The 15,224-nt window shown below is 46.9% G+C and overlaps 2 protein-coding genes across 12 annotated transcripts in view; one reads left to right on the top strand and one right to left on the bottom strand.

Moving 5' to 3' along the window:
• Recql5 (RecQ protein-like 5) overlaps positions 1-15,224 on the top strand; it is a 40,920-nt gene that overhangs the window by 10,180 nt on the left and 15,516 nt on the right. For 9 of the 11 annotated variants that reach the window (XR_003949327.1, XR_003949326.1, XR_003949325.1 and 6 more), the window contains 2 exons: positions 7-169; positions 6,277-6,356. Coding sequence is in view for 8 of the 11 variants with exons in the window: in XM_006532361.4 (XP_006532424.1) it covers positions 7-169; positions 6,277-6,356 (243 nt within the window). In the remaining 3 variants the exon portion in view is untranslated. Of the gene's footprint in view, positions 1-6; positions 170-6,276; positions 6,357-10,351; positions 10,823-11,354; positions 11,417-15,224 lie in introns of those variants that run through there. The other 2 variants (XM_006532363.4, XM_006532362.4) reach the window with 2 other exon arrangements.
• On the bottom strand, positions 9,418-11,318 carry Smim6 (small integral membrane protein 6). The gene is made up of 2 exons (NM_001162998.1): positions 10,879-11,318; positions 9,418-9,952 (listed from the first exon to the last, which is right to left on the bottom strand). Exon 2 carries the CDS (start codon positions 9,944-9,946, stop codon positions 9,776-9,778), a length of 171 nt encoding a protein of 56 aa, NP_001156470.1. The 5' UTR covers positions 9,947-9,952; positions 10,879-11,318; the 3' UTR covers positions 9,418-9,775.

The raw sequence follows: 15,224 nt of genomic DNA, 5'->3' as shown, positions 1-15,224 counted from the left end.
CTACAGGTTTGTTGCTCATTGGAATATTGCCAAGTCCATGGCTGGCTACTACCAGGAGTCTGGCCGTGCTGGCAGGGATGGCAAACCATCTTGGTGCCGCCTGTATTACTCTAGGAATGACCGAGACCAAGTCAGCTTCCTTATCAGGAAGGAACTAGCCAAACTCCAGGTAAGTCCCAGGCAGTAGAAGCCTTTGGTGTGTGAACTCACCAGTCCATTCATATAGCTCGTGCTGATCCTGGAGAGCTTGTGTAACTAGAGGAGAATCCCTGCCTAGAAAGCATACCCACGAGGATGGTGTGGAGGGGGAGTAGGCTGCTGGTGGCAAGCTGGGTTAGACGTTTGTCAGCATTCAGCTTAGCTGAGTACTATTGTGTATGTGTGCTTTTTAAATTTTTTTTTTAAAGATTTATTTATTCATTATATGTAAGTACACTGTAGCTGTCTTCAGACACTCCAGAAGAGGGCGTCAGATCTCGTTACAGATGGTTGTGAGCCACCATGTGGTTGCTGGGATTTGAACTCCAGACCTTCGGAAGAGCAGTCGGGTGCTCTTACCCACTGAGCCATCTCACCAGCCCTGTATGTGTGCTTTTTAAGGTAGCCAAAATTATTCCTGCCTTGATTTAGTGAACTTTGTTACATAAGTGTTTTTCCATGTTCTCAAGTTTTTCTTTAGCCATTTAAATCTTTTTTGCTGGTTATATAATTATTCATAGAAAGCCCAAAGCAGACCCAAACTAGAAAGGAATATGGTGTGAGGTAGGTACATTATAAGTCACCAGGAAGAGGAGAGACTTGAATAGTCAATGCTGAGAAAAAGGTAAAATTAAGTTCCTATATGATATGGGTATGAATTTCAGAAGGATTGGCACCTCAAAAAAAAAAAAACTAAAATTAAGGGTAAAATAGTTTATGTTCTTGGGAGAGAAAGATCATCTTGATTTGTTTGCTTATTTATTTATTTGGTTTTTCAAGACAAGGTTTCTTTGTGTACCCCTGGCTGCCCTGGAACTCAGTTTTTAGAGCAGGCTGACTCAGAGAATCCATCTGCTGTTGCCTCCAAAGTGCTGGAATTAAAGGGGTGTGCCAACATGCCTGGTGGCTTCTTTAGTGCGCATTGTTTGGTGTGGTGGGACTGCCACTGAGTGTGTGTGGCCATCAGGACAGCTGCAGGAGTCAGTTCTTGTTCCACCAAGTAGGTCCTATGCATTGATCTCAGGTTGTCAGCTTTGAAGGCAATCAAGTCACATTTACCTGCTAAGCCATCTTGTCAGCACATATTTCAAGACTTTTAAGTAAAAACCAGCTGGGCTTGTTGGTGAACACCTATAGTCCTGGTGACCTATAGTCCTGGTGACCTATAGTCCTGAGCTCAGGAGCAGAGGCAAGAGATTGAAGGGTCAGGACCAACCAAGTAGGAAGTTCCTGGTCAGCCTAGGCCTCAGAGCAAGACCTCCTCTCAGAAAACTAAAGGGACTAGGCATGGTTCAGTGGTAGAATTCATACTGCCCAGTTGAACTTGTAAGGCCAAGTTCAGTTCCCAGCACCACAGCAAACAAGCAAAGAAAACAAAACAAAACCCAGAAACTAAGGCTGGTCTTATGTGTACTTATCTCGAGGAGGAATAAACTATAAATCACAATAGCAGCTTTGAAGAGGAGGAGGAGAGTGGTAAGATGACATTGTATGCAGGGAGGCTGAGCCGGGAGGTTCTGGGGCTCCCTGGTTAGCCAGCGTAGCCAAAACTGTAGAGTGATCGAGGAACACACCAGCATTGACCTCTGCTGCACTCTTGTTGACTGTGAGCCTAGTGCATGATAGATGTGTATGAAAATGTCACGGACTTGTCACTGGTTATAATAAATATATGCTCATTTTAAAAAGCAAAGCAAAAAAGGGGCTGGAGAGTTGGTCTGGTGGCTGAGAGTGCTTGCTGCTCTTGTAGAAGAGTTGAGTTTGTATCTCAGTACCCATATAAGGCAGCTCACAACCATGTGTAACTAACTCCACCTCCAGAGGATCCAACCTCTTTTGGCCTCCTTAGGCATACTGTACACACACACACACACACACACACACACACACACACACACACACACTAGTTGCAACTTATTTCTGATTCCTACCCAAGTGAGAGTAAAGGGCTGACACAGGAGGATTGCTGTAAGTTTTAGGCCAGCCTGTGATACATAGTGAATTCAAGGCCAGCCTAGGGGTTGAATCATACTATATCTTAAAAACAACAAAATAAACCAAGAGAAAAAGAAAAAGCAAATGTCTGCTTAGAAAACCCCAATTTGGTGGGGAGGGTATGGGGGACTTTTGGGATAGCATTCTAAATGTAATTGATGAAAATATATAATAATAAAAATATTTTAAAAAAGAAAAAGAAAACCCCAATTTGCTGGGCAGTGGTGGCGCATGCCTTTAATCCCAGCACTTGGGAGGCAGAGGCAGGTGGATCTCTGAATTCGAGGCCAGTCTGGTCTACAGAGTGAGTTCCAGGACAGCCAGGGCTACACAGAGAAACCCTGTCTCGGGGAAAAAACCAAAACAAAACAAAACAAAAAACAAACCAACAAAAAACCCCAATTTGCAAGACTTCATTAAACAACAAAGAGTGGGGCAGGGTTGGGTAGGGGGTGGGGGAAGGCTGGAGAGTTGGCTCAGTGGTTAAGAACACAGGCTCTTCCAGATGTCCTGAGTTTAACGCCCAACAACCACATGGTGGCTCACAACCATCTGTAATGGGATCGATTACACCAGCCCTCTTCTGGTGTGTCTGAAGACAGCAACAGTGTACTCATATACATAAAATAAATAAATCTTTAAAAATAGAAAAAATTCTGAAGACAGCTATGGTGTACTCACATAAAATAAATAAATCTAAAAAAAGAGAGAAAGATTTAAAAAAGAACATGCTAAAAAAACAGAACCAACAGCAGCAACAACAACACAAAGTCTAGCGTGAGGAGCATCAGAGATGGCTAAAATGACTTCTGTCCCAAGGGATTCAGTGCCCTCTTCTGGTCTCCTTGGGCACTGCATGGACGTAGTACACAGAAATAAATGCTGGCAAAACATCCTTGTACATTACAAACAAAAAAACAACACTCATAAGCAAGTGCATCTTTAAAAAGTACACAGACAGGGCGAGTAAGAGCACTGACTGCTCTTCCAAAGGTCCTGAGTTCAAATCCCAGCAACCACATGGTGGTTCACAGCCACCCATGATGAGATCTGACGCCTTCTGCTGGTGCCTCTGAAGACAGCAACAGTGTACTTATGTATAAAAATAAATAAATCTATAAAAAAAAGTACACGAACACACAATCACAGAAACACACAATCACACATACAAAACAGACTCACCACACACACACACACATACACAATCACTCATATACACAAAAAACACTCACAAAACCACATACTCACACACAAACCCAGGGCTGCAGAGATGGCTCAGTAGTTCAGTGCACTTGCTGCTCTTGCAGAAGACCCAGGTTTAGTACCCAGCACCCACCTGGCAGCTCACAACCATCCATAACTCCACTTCCAGGGGATCTGATACTCTTTCCTGGCTTCTACAGGTACCAGGGATGCACCCGGTACACAGATATACACACAGGCAAAACTCATACACAAAACTAGACACAACAGCCTGCTGGGGGGATGGCTGTAAGGGTAACGGGTTTGCTATGTAGATGGGAAGAAAAACCAGAAAGGTGAATGGACACTGGCCTGGAGCAAAATCTCTGATGCTGCTTGGTTGGGGCCTAGGGGCTAGAGGCTCAAGAATGTTTTCAAAGATCAAATTGACCTGACATCTTGAGGTCTTATTGAAATTAATTATTGATTATGTCACACCGAGATCTAAAGAGGTCAGGGCAGGAGAAGCAACTGTTGTTCAGAGGAAACAATGCTGTACCAAGAAGGAAATGAGATGGTGGCAAATGTAAGACTGTAACCATGTGTTCAACTCGGAATGATGTTGACATAGCCATACCGAGGAAAAGGCTGCTCGCACAGGACATTGCAGCTTGGGGCCAGAGGGACAACTCTGTGATAGGACTCTTGCCTAATCTGCATGGACAAGGCCCAAGTTTAATCCCTAGCACTGCACACAAATATATAATCAATATTGCTGGGTCCTCATGTGTGCTAGGCAAGGCAATGTCACTATACTTGATCCCTGGCTGACATTCTTTAAAAAACAAAACAAAAATCAGCAAGCTGAGAGGTGGTGGTGCACGCCTTTAATCCCAGCACTCAGGAGGCAGAGGCAGGTGGATTTCTGAGTTCGAGGCCTGCCTGGTCTACAGAGTGAGTTCCAGGACAGCCAGGGTTACACAGAGAAACCCTGTCTCAAAACCAAAACCAAGAAAGAAAAAAAAAAGAATAACATTAACAAACCTGGGGCTGGAGAGATGGCTGGGTGTTAGGAGAGCGACTGCTCTTACAGAGGACCACCTGGCAGCTAACAGCTGTCTGTAACTCCAGACTCGAGGGGAACTGATGGCCTTTTCTGGCCTCTGTGAGCACCAGGCTCACAAGTGGTGCACCAGCATACATACAGACAAAACACTTATACAAGTCGTTAAAATAAATACATACATACATAAATAAATAAATAAATAAATAAATAAATAAGTAAATAAAACTTTACTATGTGTGTGTGGTGGCACACGCTTTAATCAAAGCACTTGGGAGGCAGAGGTAGGTGGATCACTAGGAGTTCGAGGCCAGCTGGCCTGGTCTGCAGAGTGAGCTCCAGGACAGCCAGGGCTATACAGAGAAACCCTGTCTGCTGGTGGGGGGGGGGGGGGCGACAAAAACAAAAAACCCTTTACTATGTTTTAACTTACTGTTTTTATGTACATGAATATTTTGCCTGTATGAGTGTGTATTTGGCCTTTTGCTGGCCCAAAGAGGGCACCAGATCCCTTGGAATTAGAGTTAACAGATGGTTGTGAGACATCATGTGGCTGATAGGAACCAGACTTTGGGTCTTCTACCAGAGCAACAGTGCTCTTAACACTGAGTGCTGAGCCGTCTCTCTGACCCCCTAATACTTTTTTGAAGATGAGCATCCGGTTGAGTTTCACTATTACTTCTAATATATGTGCAGTAATGGTCTTTTTTTCATACTCCTAGTGTTTTTTATGGTTGCCTGTCCTGACCAAAGTATGCATTTTTGTGTGTTGGGGATGAATAACCTAAAAGTAAAAAGTCAGTATTGTCTCAGATATCTATTTTATGTATTTCTTCTCCCCGCCACCCCCGCCCGAGATCAGTTTTCTCTGTGTGAGTCTGTTTGTCCTGAAACTCACTCTGTAGACCAGGCAGACTCAGAGATCCACCTGCCCCTGCCTTCTGAGTGCTGGGATTAAAGGCATGTGTCACCACTGCCTGGCTTATTTTCTGTATTTAAAAAAATATATATTTTTAGATTTTATTTGGTATTCATGAGTATTTACTTGCATGTATGTGTGTACACCACATGTGTCCCTGGTGCTCATGGAGGTCAGGAGAGGAGTGGATCTCCTGGAACTGGGGTTACAAATGATTGTGAGTCACCACATGGGTGCTGGAGCTAGAACTCGGATCCTCTGTAAGAGCAGCCAGTGCTCTTAACCACTGAACCATCTCTCCAGCATCTCTTGAGAATTTTTTCTTACATTTATTATTGCATGTGATCACATGGGGGCGGGGGGCAGAGAACAACTGTGGAGTCAGTTCTCTCCCTCCACCATGTGGGTCCTGAGGTTTGAACTCAGAACCTCAGGCTTAGTAGCGAGTACTTTTACCTAGTAAGCTCCTCTCTGACTCTAAATTGCTAAGTTTTTAAAGGAACTTTTGGAAAATATAAAAGAGACCAAAAACTGCATAATCTGAATCTGATAGGGGTTAACAGCTTAGTCTATCTCCTGGTATGCACATTGGCATATATGTACATATATGTCGTTGTAAGGACCCAAAGTCTGTGCATGTATTTACTGTTTAGAACTTGGATAAGTTCGTAGTTTCCCTAATGTTAGTCCAGGGCCCTTTGCATGAGAATAGCCTGAGACCCTTTTGGAAATGTCAGCTCTTGCCGCCTCCCATTGAGAAAGTCCAACTCGTAGTTCAGAGATGCTGACCCAGTGTCAGGCCCAGATCCCCGCTTGGGAACTGGCTTCAATGGTGTCCTTTCACGTTTCTTCTCCATTACTGACTGTGAGAGCACTTTCTATGACTCTGGAGGACTAAGTGGTCCTTTTCTCTCTCCAGGAAAAGAGGGGGAACAAACCGTCTGATAAGGCCACCCTGCTGGCCTTTGATGCCCTGGTGACCTTCTGTGAAGAAGTGGGGTAAGTGGGCTTAGGGATATGACGTAGCCACTCACTAGTGGAATATTTGTCTGGCAGGAGCAGGGCCCTGCGGTTAATCCCAGCATTGTCTCCCTGCTCCTCACAGGGAGGAAAGGCCAATGACTTATGCTGGTTGTGGATAGTGTCAGACCACGCCCTCTCCCAGCAACCCTCACTTTCTCAGCTGACATAAGCCAGCCCTTGCTAGCCCAAGGGACCCCTGCTTGCCAAGTCAGGGCCCTTCCCTTTTTTTTTTTTTTTTTTCTTGAGTCCCCATGAGTCTCCGGCTTGTGTGTGTGAGGACTTATTCCACAGTGGGATAGTCATCCATTCCTCTGCCTACTCCATGGCTGCCTGGCTCCATGAGCAGTTCCCTGCAGAGTAATGGGATCAGCTCTAACCGATCGAGCTGCCTCTTCTGAACACTTGAACCAGGTCATGCTGGGTTGTTTGCTTTTGCGATGGAGTCTCCTGTAACCTAGGCTGGCCTTTGACTTCGGGTTATCCTGACTACCTTCACCTCCCAAGTGTTAGGATCACAGGCATACGTCACCACACCTGGTGAGCTGTTCTCTTATACAGAGCCCAGTCAGAAGCTTGGGGCCCACTCATCTTTGGTGGTTGGCGGGGTGGCGCATGCTTTGCTAAATCAGCTTTTCTAACAAAATGCCAGCCTGCTTATGTGGAATCCACTTATCTATTTGTATACATTTGTAGCAGTGGGGAAGGAGCTATGGGCCAGCTATGGAGAGAGACGGTTAGCTGTTCAATGATAGGCTGTGTTGGGCATGTAGTCGATAGAACCCTGTGTGAATGATACCCAAGAGGAGTCAATGTGGGTGGAATAATACATTCCTTCTTCTCTGTGGAAAAATCCGGAGAGCTGAGGAGGCCTTTGGCCCAGGCGGGTCATGGTTACAGATCTCATGTCAGAAGCTACTGACTTGGGCTTCTTGATTGTCACGCTGGATACGCCATCTCATACATGGGTTATCTTGGGTTCTGTAAGAGGAGCGTCTTTGGGCGAAGAGGGGATGCCTGCTTTCGTGCTGTTAAGGATTGAACCAGGAGCTCGCACATAGTATACAAGCCCTCTACCATTGACTTACACTCCAACCACAGATATTCTCATCCTGAAGCCGAGTGCCAATGACCAACTACATAGAACTCGTGTCCACAAGGTCTACTTAGGCTCTCCTGTGAAGGGGGAAGAGGTTCTGCTTATCTGTGAAGGGGGAAGAGGTCCTGCTCATCTGGTTCTACACTGGGATGCTCAACTTCTTCCTATTCATTGACTGAAGTAATTCCTTTTGGAAACGGCATCTCTAATTTGGTCTCTGTGGTCAGATCACATGCTAAAAAGTTGTGGGTTGCTGTGCCAGCTACCCACCCCCCTTGGTTAAAACCATACCACCAAAGCCCTCTCCGGCCACTGGTACATGAATGTACTAAATTCAGCCTCCTCCAGAACTCTTTATGGTGAGGAATGAAAGAACCGCATGTTCCAGCTGTCAGTCTCCTCTGCAAAAAATCTTAGTAGGTTCTTGTCTGAGACCAGAGTGCTAAAACCTACCATGCCTTAGAACAGATCCAACTTGAGGCCTCTGCCTTTCTTTCTTCTGGGTCTTCTCATTGCCTTGGTAGGCAGTTGGGGGTGTGCTTCTGTGGGGCCGAGAAGTCCATGTGATGCATCACCTCCCATCCTGATGGCTACAGGGGAGGGTCTGGAGGTCTGGATTCCCAGGTCTCCAGTGAAGTAAACCTTGCTGGCATCTCTGTCCCCTCTGTCCTTTACATGGAAGAGAGTGTTCATTGTGTAGACAGTATACACATGAAGCAAGAAAGCCCCTTCAACAGAAGGGTGTTGCCTTTCTAAGAATAGTTCTGGTTTGAGGCTGAGTCGGGTGACACCAGCACCCCTTAAGGCAGGCACCTGCCAGGGAGGGATAAAGCCAATGGGGTAAGCTCAGCTAAGTGGGTACACTTCTGGAAGGAAGCTGTTGTAGGGATGTATAGGGTGGGATGTGGGCACTGGGCTGGGATCACCAGAGAGGGTATTCAGGTCCATTCCAATTGAGGCCGGGAGGGTGGGGGGCAGCCAGTGGTTTTTAGTTTGTCTCCTCCATGTAGCCATTTTCTCTGAGCTGCAGCCACAAAGAAACCTATTCATGGCAGGACTTTAACCTTGTAGTTATTAGGCATTGAAGTAACCTGTGTGCATTTTAAGATGCAAGAGGAGATTTCCATGCTGGCCTGGGCAGAACTGACTTGTGGGGGCTCTGCACTAGGGAGCTTAGCTGCTCAGCATCGTCCAGTGTAGCTACTCTTGTGCTTATGTCTTTACTGCTCTGTCAAGGGCACTGACGATGGGGCTCGTCTCCTTGGGAAATGTATAGTTAGTTAATATATAATTAGTTATATAAAATTTCTCATGAAAGTACTTTGAAGAAAAAGTACATGGTTGAGTTTTTTTTTTTCTTTTTAAAAATTTTGCATGTGGATGTTTTGCCTGAGTGTGTATCTTAGCACCACATGTATGCCTGGTGTCCACAGAGGCCATAGAAAGGCATCAGTTCCCCTGCATCTGGAGTTTCAAATAGTTGTAAGCCACCACATAGGTGCTATGGATCAAACCAGGGTCTTCTGCAAGAGCTGCCAGTGCTCTTAGCTGGTGAGCCGCCTCCCGAGCCCTGTAGAGTATTGTTCTGAGAGTAACAGAATGCCCTTTCCCAGTCTCTGGCGTCAGAGTCAGGGAGAATGGATTTGAAAAGGCAGGTTTGGACTGGGATTTTGAGGGATAAGGAAGCAGTAAGTAGTCAAGCCAAGAGAGTATGAGGAGGCAAAGTATCCTAGCCAGGGGGATGTGTGGGAAAGCCTCGACAGCTGAGGAACTAAGGTCCTGTGGTGAGCCTGGGGCACGTGTCAAACAGCCCATGCGACTGAGTCTACTGTTCACAGGGTCAGAGCCCTCGAGGACTTGTAGGCCTTAGTGAGGTTGCTAGAGAAGCCAGCATAAAGAAGAACATGTCTGCGTAGAAAATGAGCTCACGATAACGGATCTGAGAAGGAAGTTTTACTTCATTTGACATTTCGTGTCCTTCTCTGTCAAGGACTTGAAAATAGCTGCTTGGGCAGGGACTCTCATCAGAAGGTCTGGTTAGCCACTGCTGCTCTCTCTCATCTGAGGCAGAGCAGAGTTCTTCTCCGTGTGCTTAGTGTTCAGCTGGTGCAGGGTGAGAGAGCCAGAAATGGTACCACACCTGCCTTCCCACCTGGCTAACTGGCCAACCCCTAGGCAAGGTCCAATGGTTCCCAGAGATTCTTTCTTGAGCCAGAGGGAATGGAAGCCCACTGCTGGTCGGGGCTGAGCAGATCAGCCCCTCTCTCTCTGCTGCCTTCTAGGACCCGGAGGAGACGGATCACTCCTCTTCAAACACAGCCTTTTCCACATACCCAAACACAACAGCAAATAAGACGAAGAGCAGGAACGTGGAGGTGAACAAGCCAATCACTGTCAGGCCCCCCACATCCCACGGGTTCTTCCAGAAGTCTTCATTCTGGATGCTCCTTGGTGGTACCATTTGGCCCATGGAAATCTGGAAGAGAGGAGACAAGAGGCCCTGAGTGCAGAGAGCTCTGAAGTCCTTGTGCCCAGTGGTGCTATCCATGACACCTTCTGGACAGCTCGACACAGCTAGCTAGCCAACCCTGCGGGGATGATGAGTCTTTGGATTCAAAGTCTCTAATATCAAAAAGTGGGAAATAGCCGGGTGTGGTGGTTACACGCCTTTAATCCCAGCACTTGGGAGGCAGAGGCAGGTGAATTTCTGAGTTCGAGACCAGCCTGGTCTACAGAGTGAGTTCCAGGACAGCCAGGGCTACACAGAGAAACCCTGTCTCAAAAAAAACCAAAAAAAAAAAAAAAAAAAAAAAAAAAGTGGGAAATGGGATTTCCTGCTTAGAAGCTGCTGAGGGCTACCTCTAGAGTCTCTGAAAAACTCTGCTATGAGCCTGATATTTCTCCTGTCCCTGAGGCCTTCCTAGCTAGAACCTAAAGTGTACACCTGTAGGTCTCCTATTCTTATTGTCCCAATTCCCAGATGTTTGGGAGGCATTTTGAGAGCTTGGTCTATAAGCCTAGCTGGGTGATGGTGACTTAAGTCTCAGCTCCACAGAAGGCTGAATTCCTACTTGAGCCCAGGGATCCAGGCCGGCTGAGAACAGAAAACCCTATTTCAGCCCTGGCTGCTCAGCTCACAGTCTTCCACAAAGCCAGTTCCAGGGCGCCTGACACCATCTCCAGCCTCTGAAAATACCAGGAGTGCCTGTGTGGAAATGCATACGTAAGAACAGCACACACATAAATCTTAAAAAAGTCTTGGTGGTGGATAGGAAGAAAGCGTGGCTGAGTGTCCTTGGATGCAGCTGGGAGCAGGAGGCCTTGCCATATTACGGAAGTGGAGCTGGTGAGTGTGGGGCTGCAGCCGTTTGGGGAGTGGGAGAAGAAGAAAGATGTCATTACCTGGTTTTCTGTTAATAGTCTTGAATCTTCTGAGGACAAAGCAAGTCAGGCTGTCCTTCCGGCCTCAGACTTCAGGGTTCCTGGGTGGAAGAGGCTTCCAGGTGACCACAGCTTTGCCCCAACTCAGAGAAACTGCTGTTGGCAGCCCAGGGAGTTGCCAAATACTCTGACCACACCTTTGCTGCCACCACCAGAGCAAACAAGGGTGGGCTAGACTGGTTGCCTGGCAACTGCCACTCCCTCCCTCATTCCCTCCATTAGGATTCTACCCTTCTGTGATGGCATTGGAGGAGTTGAGTTTTAAGTCCCTGAGAGAGGTCAGCCTGAGTTAGGGTGAGAAGAGAGAGTGGGTCTGTGCCCCAGGCCGCCTGTCAGCCTCACTGATGAGAGCTGGGCCTTAGAGCCATTCAGAGCTCTCAGATCTCCCTGGGAGCACTCTTCTCAGAGCTCGTAGGGGAGCACTCTTTCCTTCCTTCCTGCGGTTTGGGTGAATGATTAACTGCACTTCTGGCAGGAACTGCCTGGAACAGGTTTCTGGGTAAGAGTAGGAGAGCTTATCACATGGAGCCTTTCCCCGCAGTACCTGCCTCTGGCATGGCCTCTGCTGGTTCTGTGGTTAGAGAGAGAGAGAAGAAGCTGGAGAGGGGGCGACCACACAACACACACACACATACACACATGCACGCACGTGCACACACACGCCTTGGAAGGGGACTAATTACACTGGCCTTGCTCGGAACTTGGCGGCCACTGTTGACTCCTTTCAGAGCTTAGGCATGTGGGCCTGCCATAGCCCGTTGTAAGATCAGAGAGGTGGGTCTTTGCCTCTGAAGGGCTTGCGTTCTAGTGCATCATCAATCCTGCCGTCAGAGTTTGGGAAATGCTCACTGAATAACAGTTTCTGGGATGCCAGGGTATCTGTCATCCAATCCTCTGGGGTCTAACCTGGAGTGGTGACAGGTGAGGAACAAGCTCAGGAAAGCGTTGTCGCCTGCCATTTCCTTGTGTAAAACTCACTGACTTCCTGGCCTGCCAGATGCACACAGCCAGCAGGCGGGACTCTGGCACACCCTGGTATGGTTTGTGCCCATCAGTTAAATGAGGTTCTTATCAAGAGTCAGTTGTTTGTTCCCAGACTGGTGTATAGCAGCTGAGCTTGTTTCTATGATAACAACGTTGACATGGTATCAACAGATGAAGCAGTAATGACAACCACAACTCCAATTTTACAGCAAGGACAGACAGTGTGGTTAAGCAACTTCGGTTGTGCAGCTGGTACAGTTGGAGTTTGGAGCCAGCTGTATAGTCAGCTCTTAGAGCAGATGACAGCTGTTGTCTCTATTAATACCTATGTGACCACTTTGCTATCACTCCATAGTCCCATCGAAACAATAGAAACATAACTAAACTTTGGCACATTTTGTAAAACTCGTGACATTAAATTTTTTTATACATTTTGTGCGTGTGTGCGCATGCTCATAAACACACACACACACACACACACACACACACACACACACACGTATGCCGTGGCCTCTGTGTGTATGGAGAAGGGGTAGTGGACAACTTGTGGAAGTAGGTTCCAGAAATTGAACTCAGGTCTTAAGGTTTGGTGGCCAGTTCCTTTACCCACTGAGCCATCTTGCTGGCCCCTCTCTGGTGACATTTTCTTTGTTTCTTTCTTTTCTTTTCTTTTCTTTTTTGTTTTGGTTTGGTTTGGTTTTTTTCGAGACAGGGTTTCTCTGTATAGCCCTGGCTGTCCTGGAACTCACTTTGTAGACCAGGCTGGTCTTGAACTCAGAAATCTGCCTGCCTCTGCCTCCCGAGTGCTCTGATTAAAGGCGTGCGCCACCACACCCAGCTGGTGACATTTTCTACTCAGTTTCTTTTGCAGGTGTGTTCAAACTCTTGCTCTAATAAAATTAAAACTACAAGGAAAAGGCTCGAGCAGAGCTAGACAGCAGCCCCTCCTCAGAAGGACTAGCCCACCCACAGAGGCACCTGTGCCCACATCAGAGGTACATGGGCTGGAGGGACAGTTCAACGCTAGGGGCACTTGTTGCATTTCAAAAGACCCTGGTTCAGGGCTCAGCGCTCACACCAGGTGGCCACAGCTTCCTATAATTATTCAGGAGACCCAACACCTTTGTCTGGCCTCTGAAAGGACCAAGCATTCATACATATATATATAAAAGATTAATAAATCATTAAAAATACAAAATGAATCCAAGCTAGGTGTGGTAGCACACACCTTTAATTCCAGCATCTAGGAGGCAGAGGCAGGTGTGTGAGTGTGAGGCCAGCCTGGTCTACAGAGTGAATGGCATGTCAGCCAGAGATATCTACTGAGACCTTGTCTCAGAACAACAGCAACAAAATCAGGTCTGTGGAAAGAAATGTGTCATTCATAGGAGAGCTGCTTGGTCTAGCCTTTTTAATACTCTATTTCTATTGTATGTGCATGGGTGCTTTGCCTGCATGTATGTCTGTGAGGATGTTGTATTCCTTGGAACTAATGTTACAGTTGTGAGCTGTCCTATGGGTGCTGGGAATTGAACCTGGATCCTTCAAAAGAGCAGTCAGTGCTCTTACCCACTGAGCCATCTCTCCAGCCCTTGTCTAGTTTTGAATAACTGCTGTACCCAAGTAGATCTATTGTCTCAGTAACTGTGAGGAAATAGATGCTTACATGAATGTAGGCAAAGATACATATAAAAACAAATTTTAAAAAGAAACAAGGTACGGACAGCATTCCATGGCAAGAACCAGGGCCCAAAGAAGAGGAGAATATTTCTAGGACAAAATTAATCTGTGCACATATTTTATGATATGAAATTTGTAATACTCATTTGTGTTAGTATGATGGTTTTTGTTATAAATTGCTTTGAAAGTGTTAATATGTCACAGAATTTATCTGCTCTGCTAAGTGCTGCTGCCATGGTTCTTAGTTTTGCAATAAGGCATAAAATTCAGGCAATGAAATGTGCAGATCTCATGCTGCCGAGGAACTGAGAACAGACACTGCTAGGACAGAGGCTGTGTGAGAAGGCAGGCCATGGGGAAGCTGGTGAGACCACTGTGCACTGAAGAGGCTTGCTCTTGAATGGCATAGGACAGTGACAGTTAGGACCTTCCCTAGGTTTGATGTAGTCTGTTGTGTGCCTCTTCTGTGGTCACCAGCAATCTTCTGACAACCCAGGTCAGCAGCAACTGTCTGTTTCCTACCGTGGAAGACCTCTGCCTCCTCTACAGTTAGGTGAAGTCTGTCCACCCCTGAATTTGTCAGGCTGCTATTGGTTATCTTAAAGGATGGGCTGTCCTAGCACAGGGCAGGAATGTGCAAGAGAACTGGCTTCTTGTGCTATGTCCAGGGTGGTCCATGGTACCCACTGCTCTGCAGCTAGACTGGGAACTAGAATGTTTTCTAGCAAAGGAGAGGCTTCAGTCTTAGCCACCCTACAGGAAGGCTATTCATGATGCTAATGAAATCTGCTGAAAGAAGAGTCTGGAAGGAACTGGGCTGCTACCCCTGAACTGAGGGCTTCCAGGGACCTCCAGCCAACAGTACTGGGAGTGAAGAATTTGGGGTTTCCAGTACCCTCCCCTGTTTCTGGGACTTTCTTCTGATGCCTGGTTGAACCCAGTACTGGTCCTCGGGTGCTGGAATCTCACTCACTCACACAGAAGCAGTCTTGGGCAGAGTTTGAGTGTGGGGGTTTGAATGTAGGGTTGGTTAATAGAGATAATGGAGTCAGAATCTTATGTCTTGTGTCCCAGAGGCCTCGAGCCCTAGGTGTGATGAGCAGGTGCACTGGAGCCAGGCAGGCCGGCTTTGCCACTTTTCAGCTTGCTGCTCAAATTATCTCGTGCCACTCAGGCTCAACTTCCCTGTCTGTCAATGGAGCAATAATGGCATCTATAGGCCTGAAGCATCATGATAGTTAAATGAACGTATCTGTATCAAAATGCTCAAGACAGGAGCAGGCTTGTGGAGAATGCCTGTAATCCCAGCACCACAGAGGCAGAGGACAGCCAGGAGTTAGGTGCCAAGGGATTTTGCTTCTCAAGTTCCATCCAGGGCTACTTAGTGAGATTGTCTAAACAACAACAAGGTCTGGAGAGATGGCTCGGCAGTTAAGAGCACTGACTGTTCTTCCAGAGGACCCAGGTTCAGTTCCCAGCACCTACATGATACTTGACAACTATCTGTAAGTTCAGTCCCAGGGGATCCAACACCCTCACTCAGATGTACATGTAGGCAAAACACCAGTGTAATGAATATAGTTTCCAGTCCCTTAAAATAAAAAAAAGCAGGGGGTTACGCCGGGCGTGGTGGCGCACACCTT

Source organism: Mus musculus, chromosome 11 (assembly GCF_000001635.26).
Source record: "Mus musculus strain C57BL/6J chromosome 11, GRCm38.p6 C57BL/6J".
Taxonomy (NCBI): domain Eukaryota; kingdom Metazoa; phylum Chordata; class Mammalia; order Rodentia; family Muridae; genus Mus; species Mus musculus.
The sequence above is the reverse complement of the archived record's forward strand: the minus strand, read 5'-3'. Positions and strand labels throughout refer to the sequence as shown.

Excerpts from the sequence above, each read along its gene's own strand:
- Smim6 (NM_001162998.1), bottom strand. The coding sequence starts at position 9,946 with ATGGGCCAAATGGTACCACCAAGGAGCATCCAGAATGAAGACTTCTGG.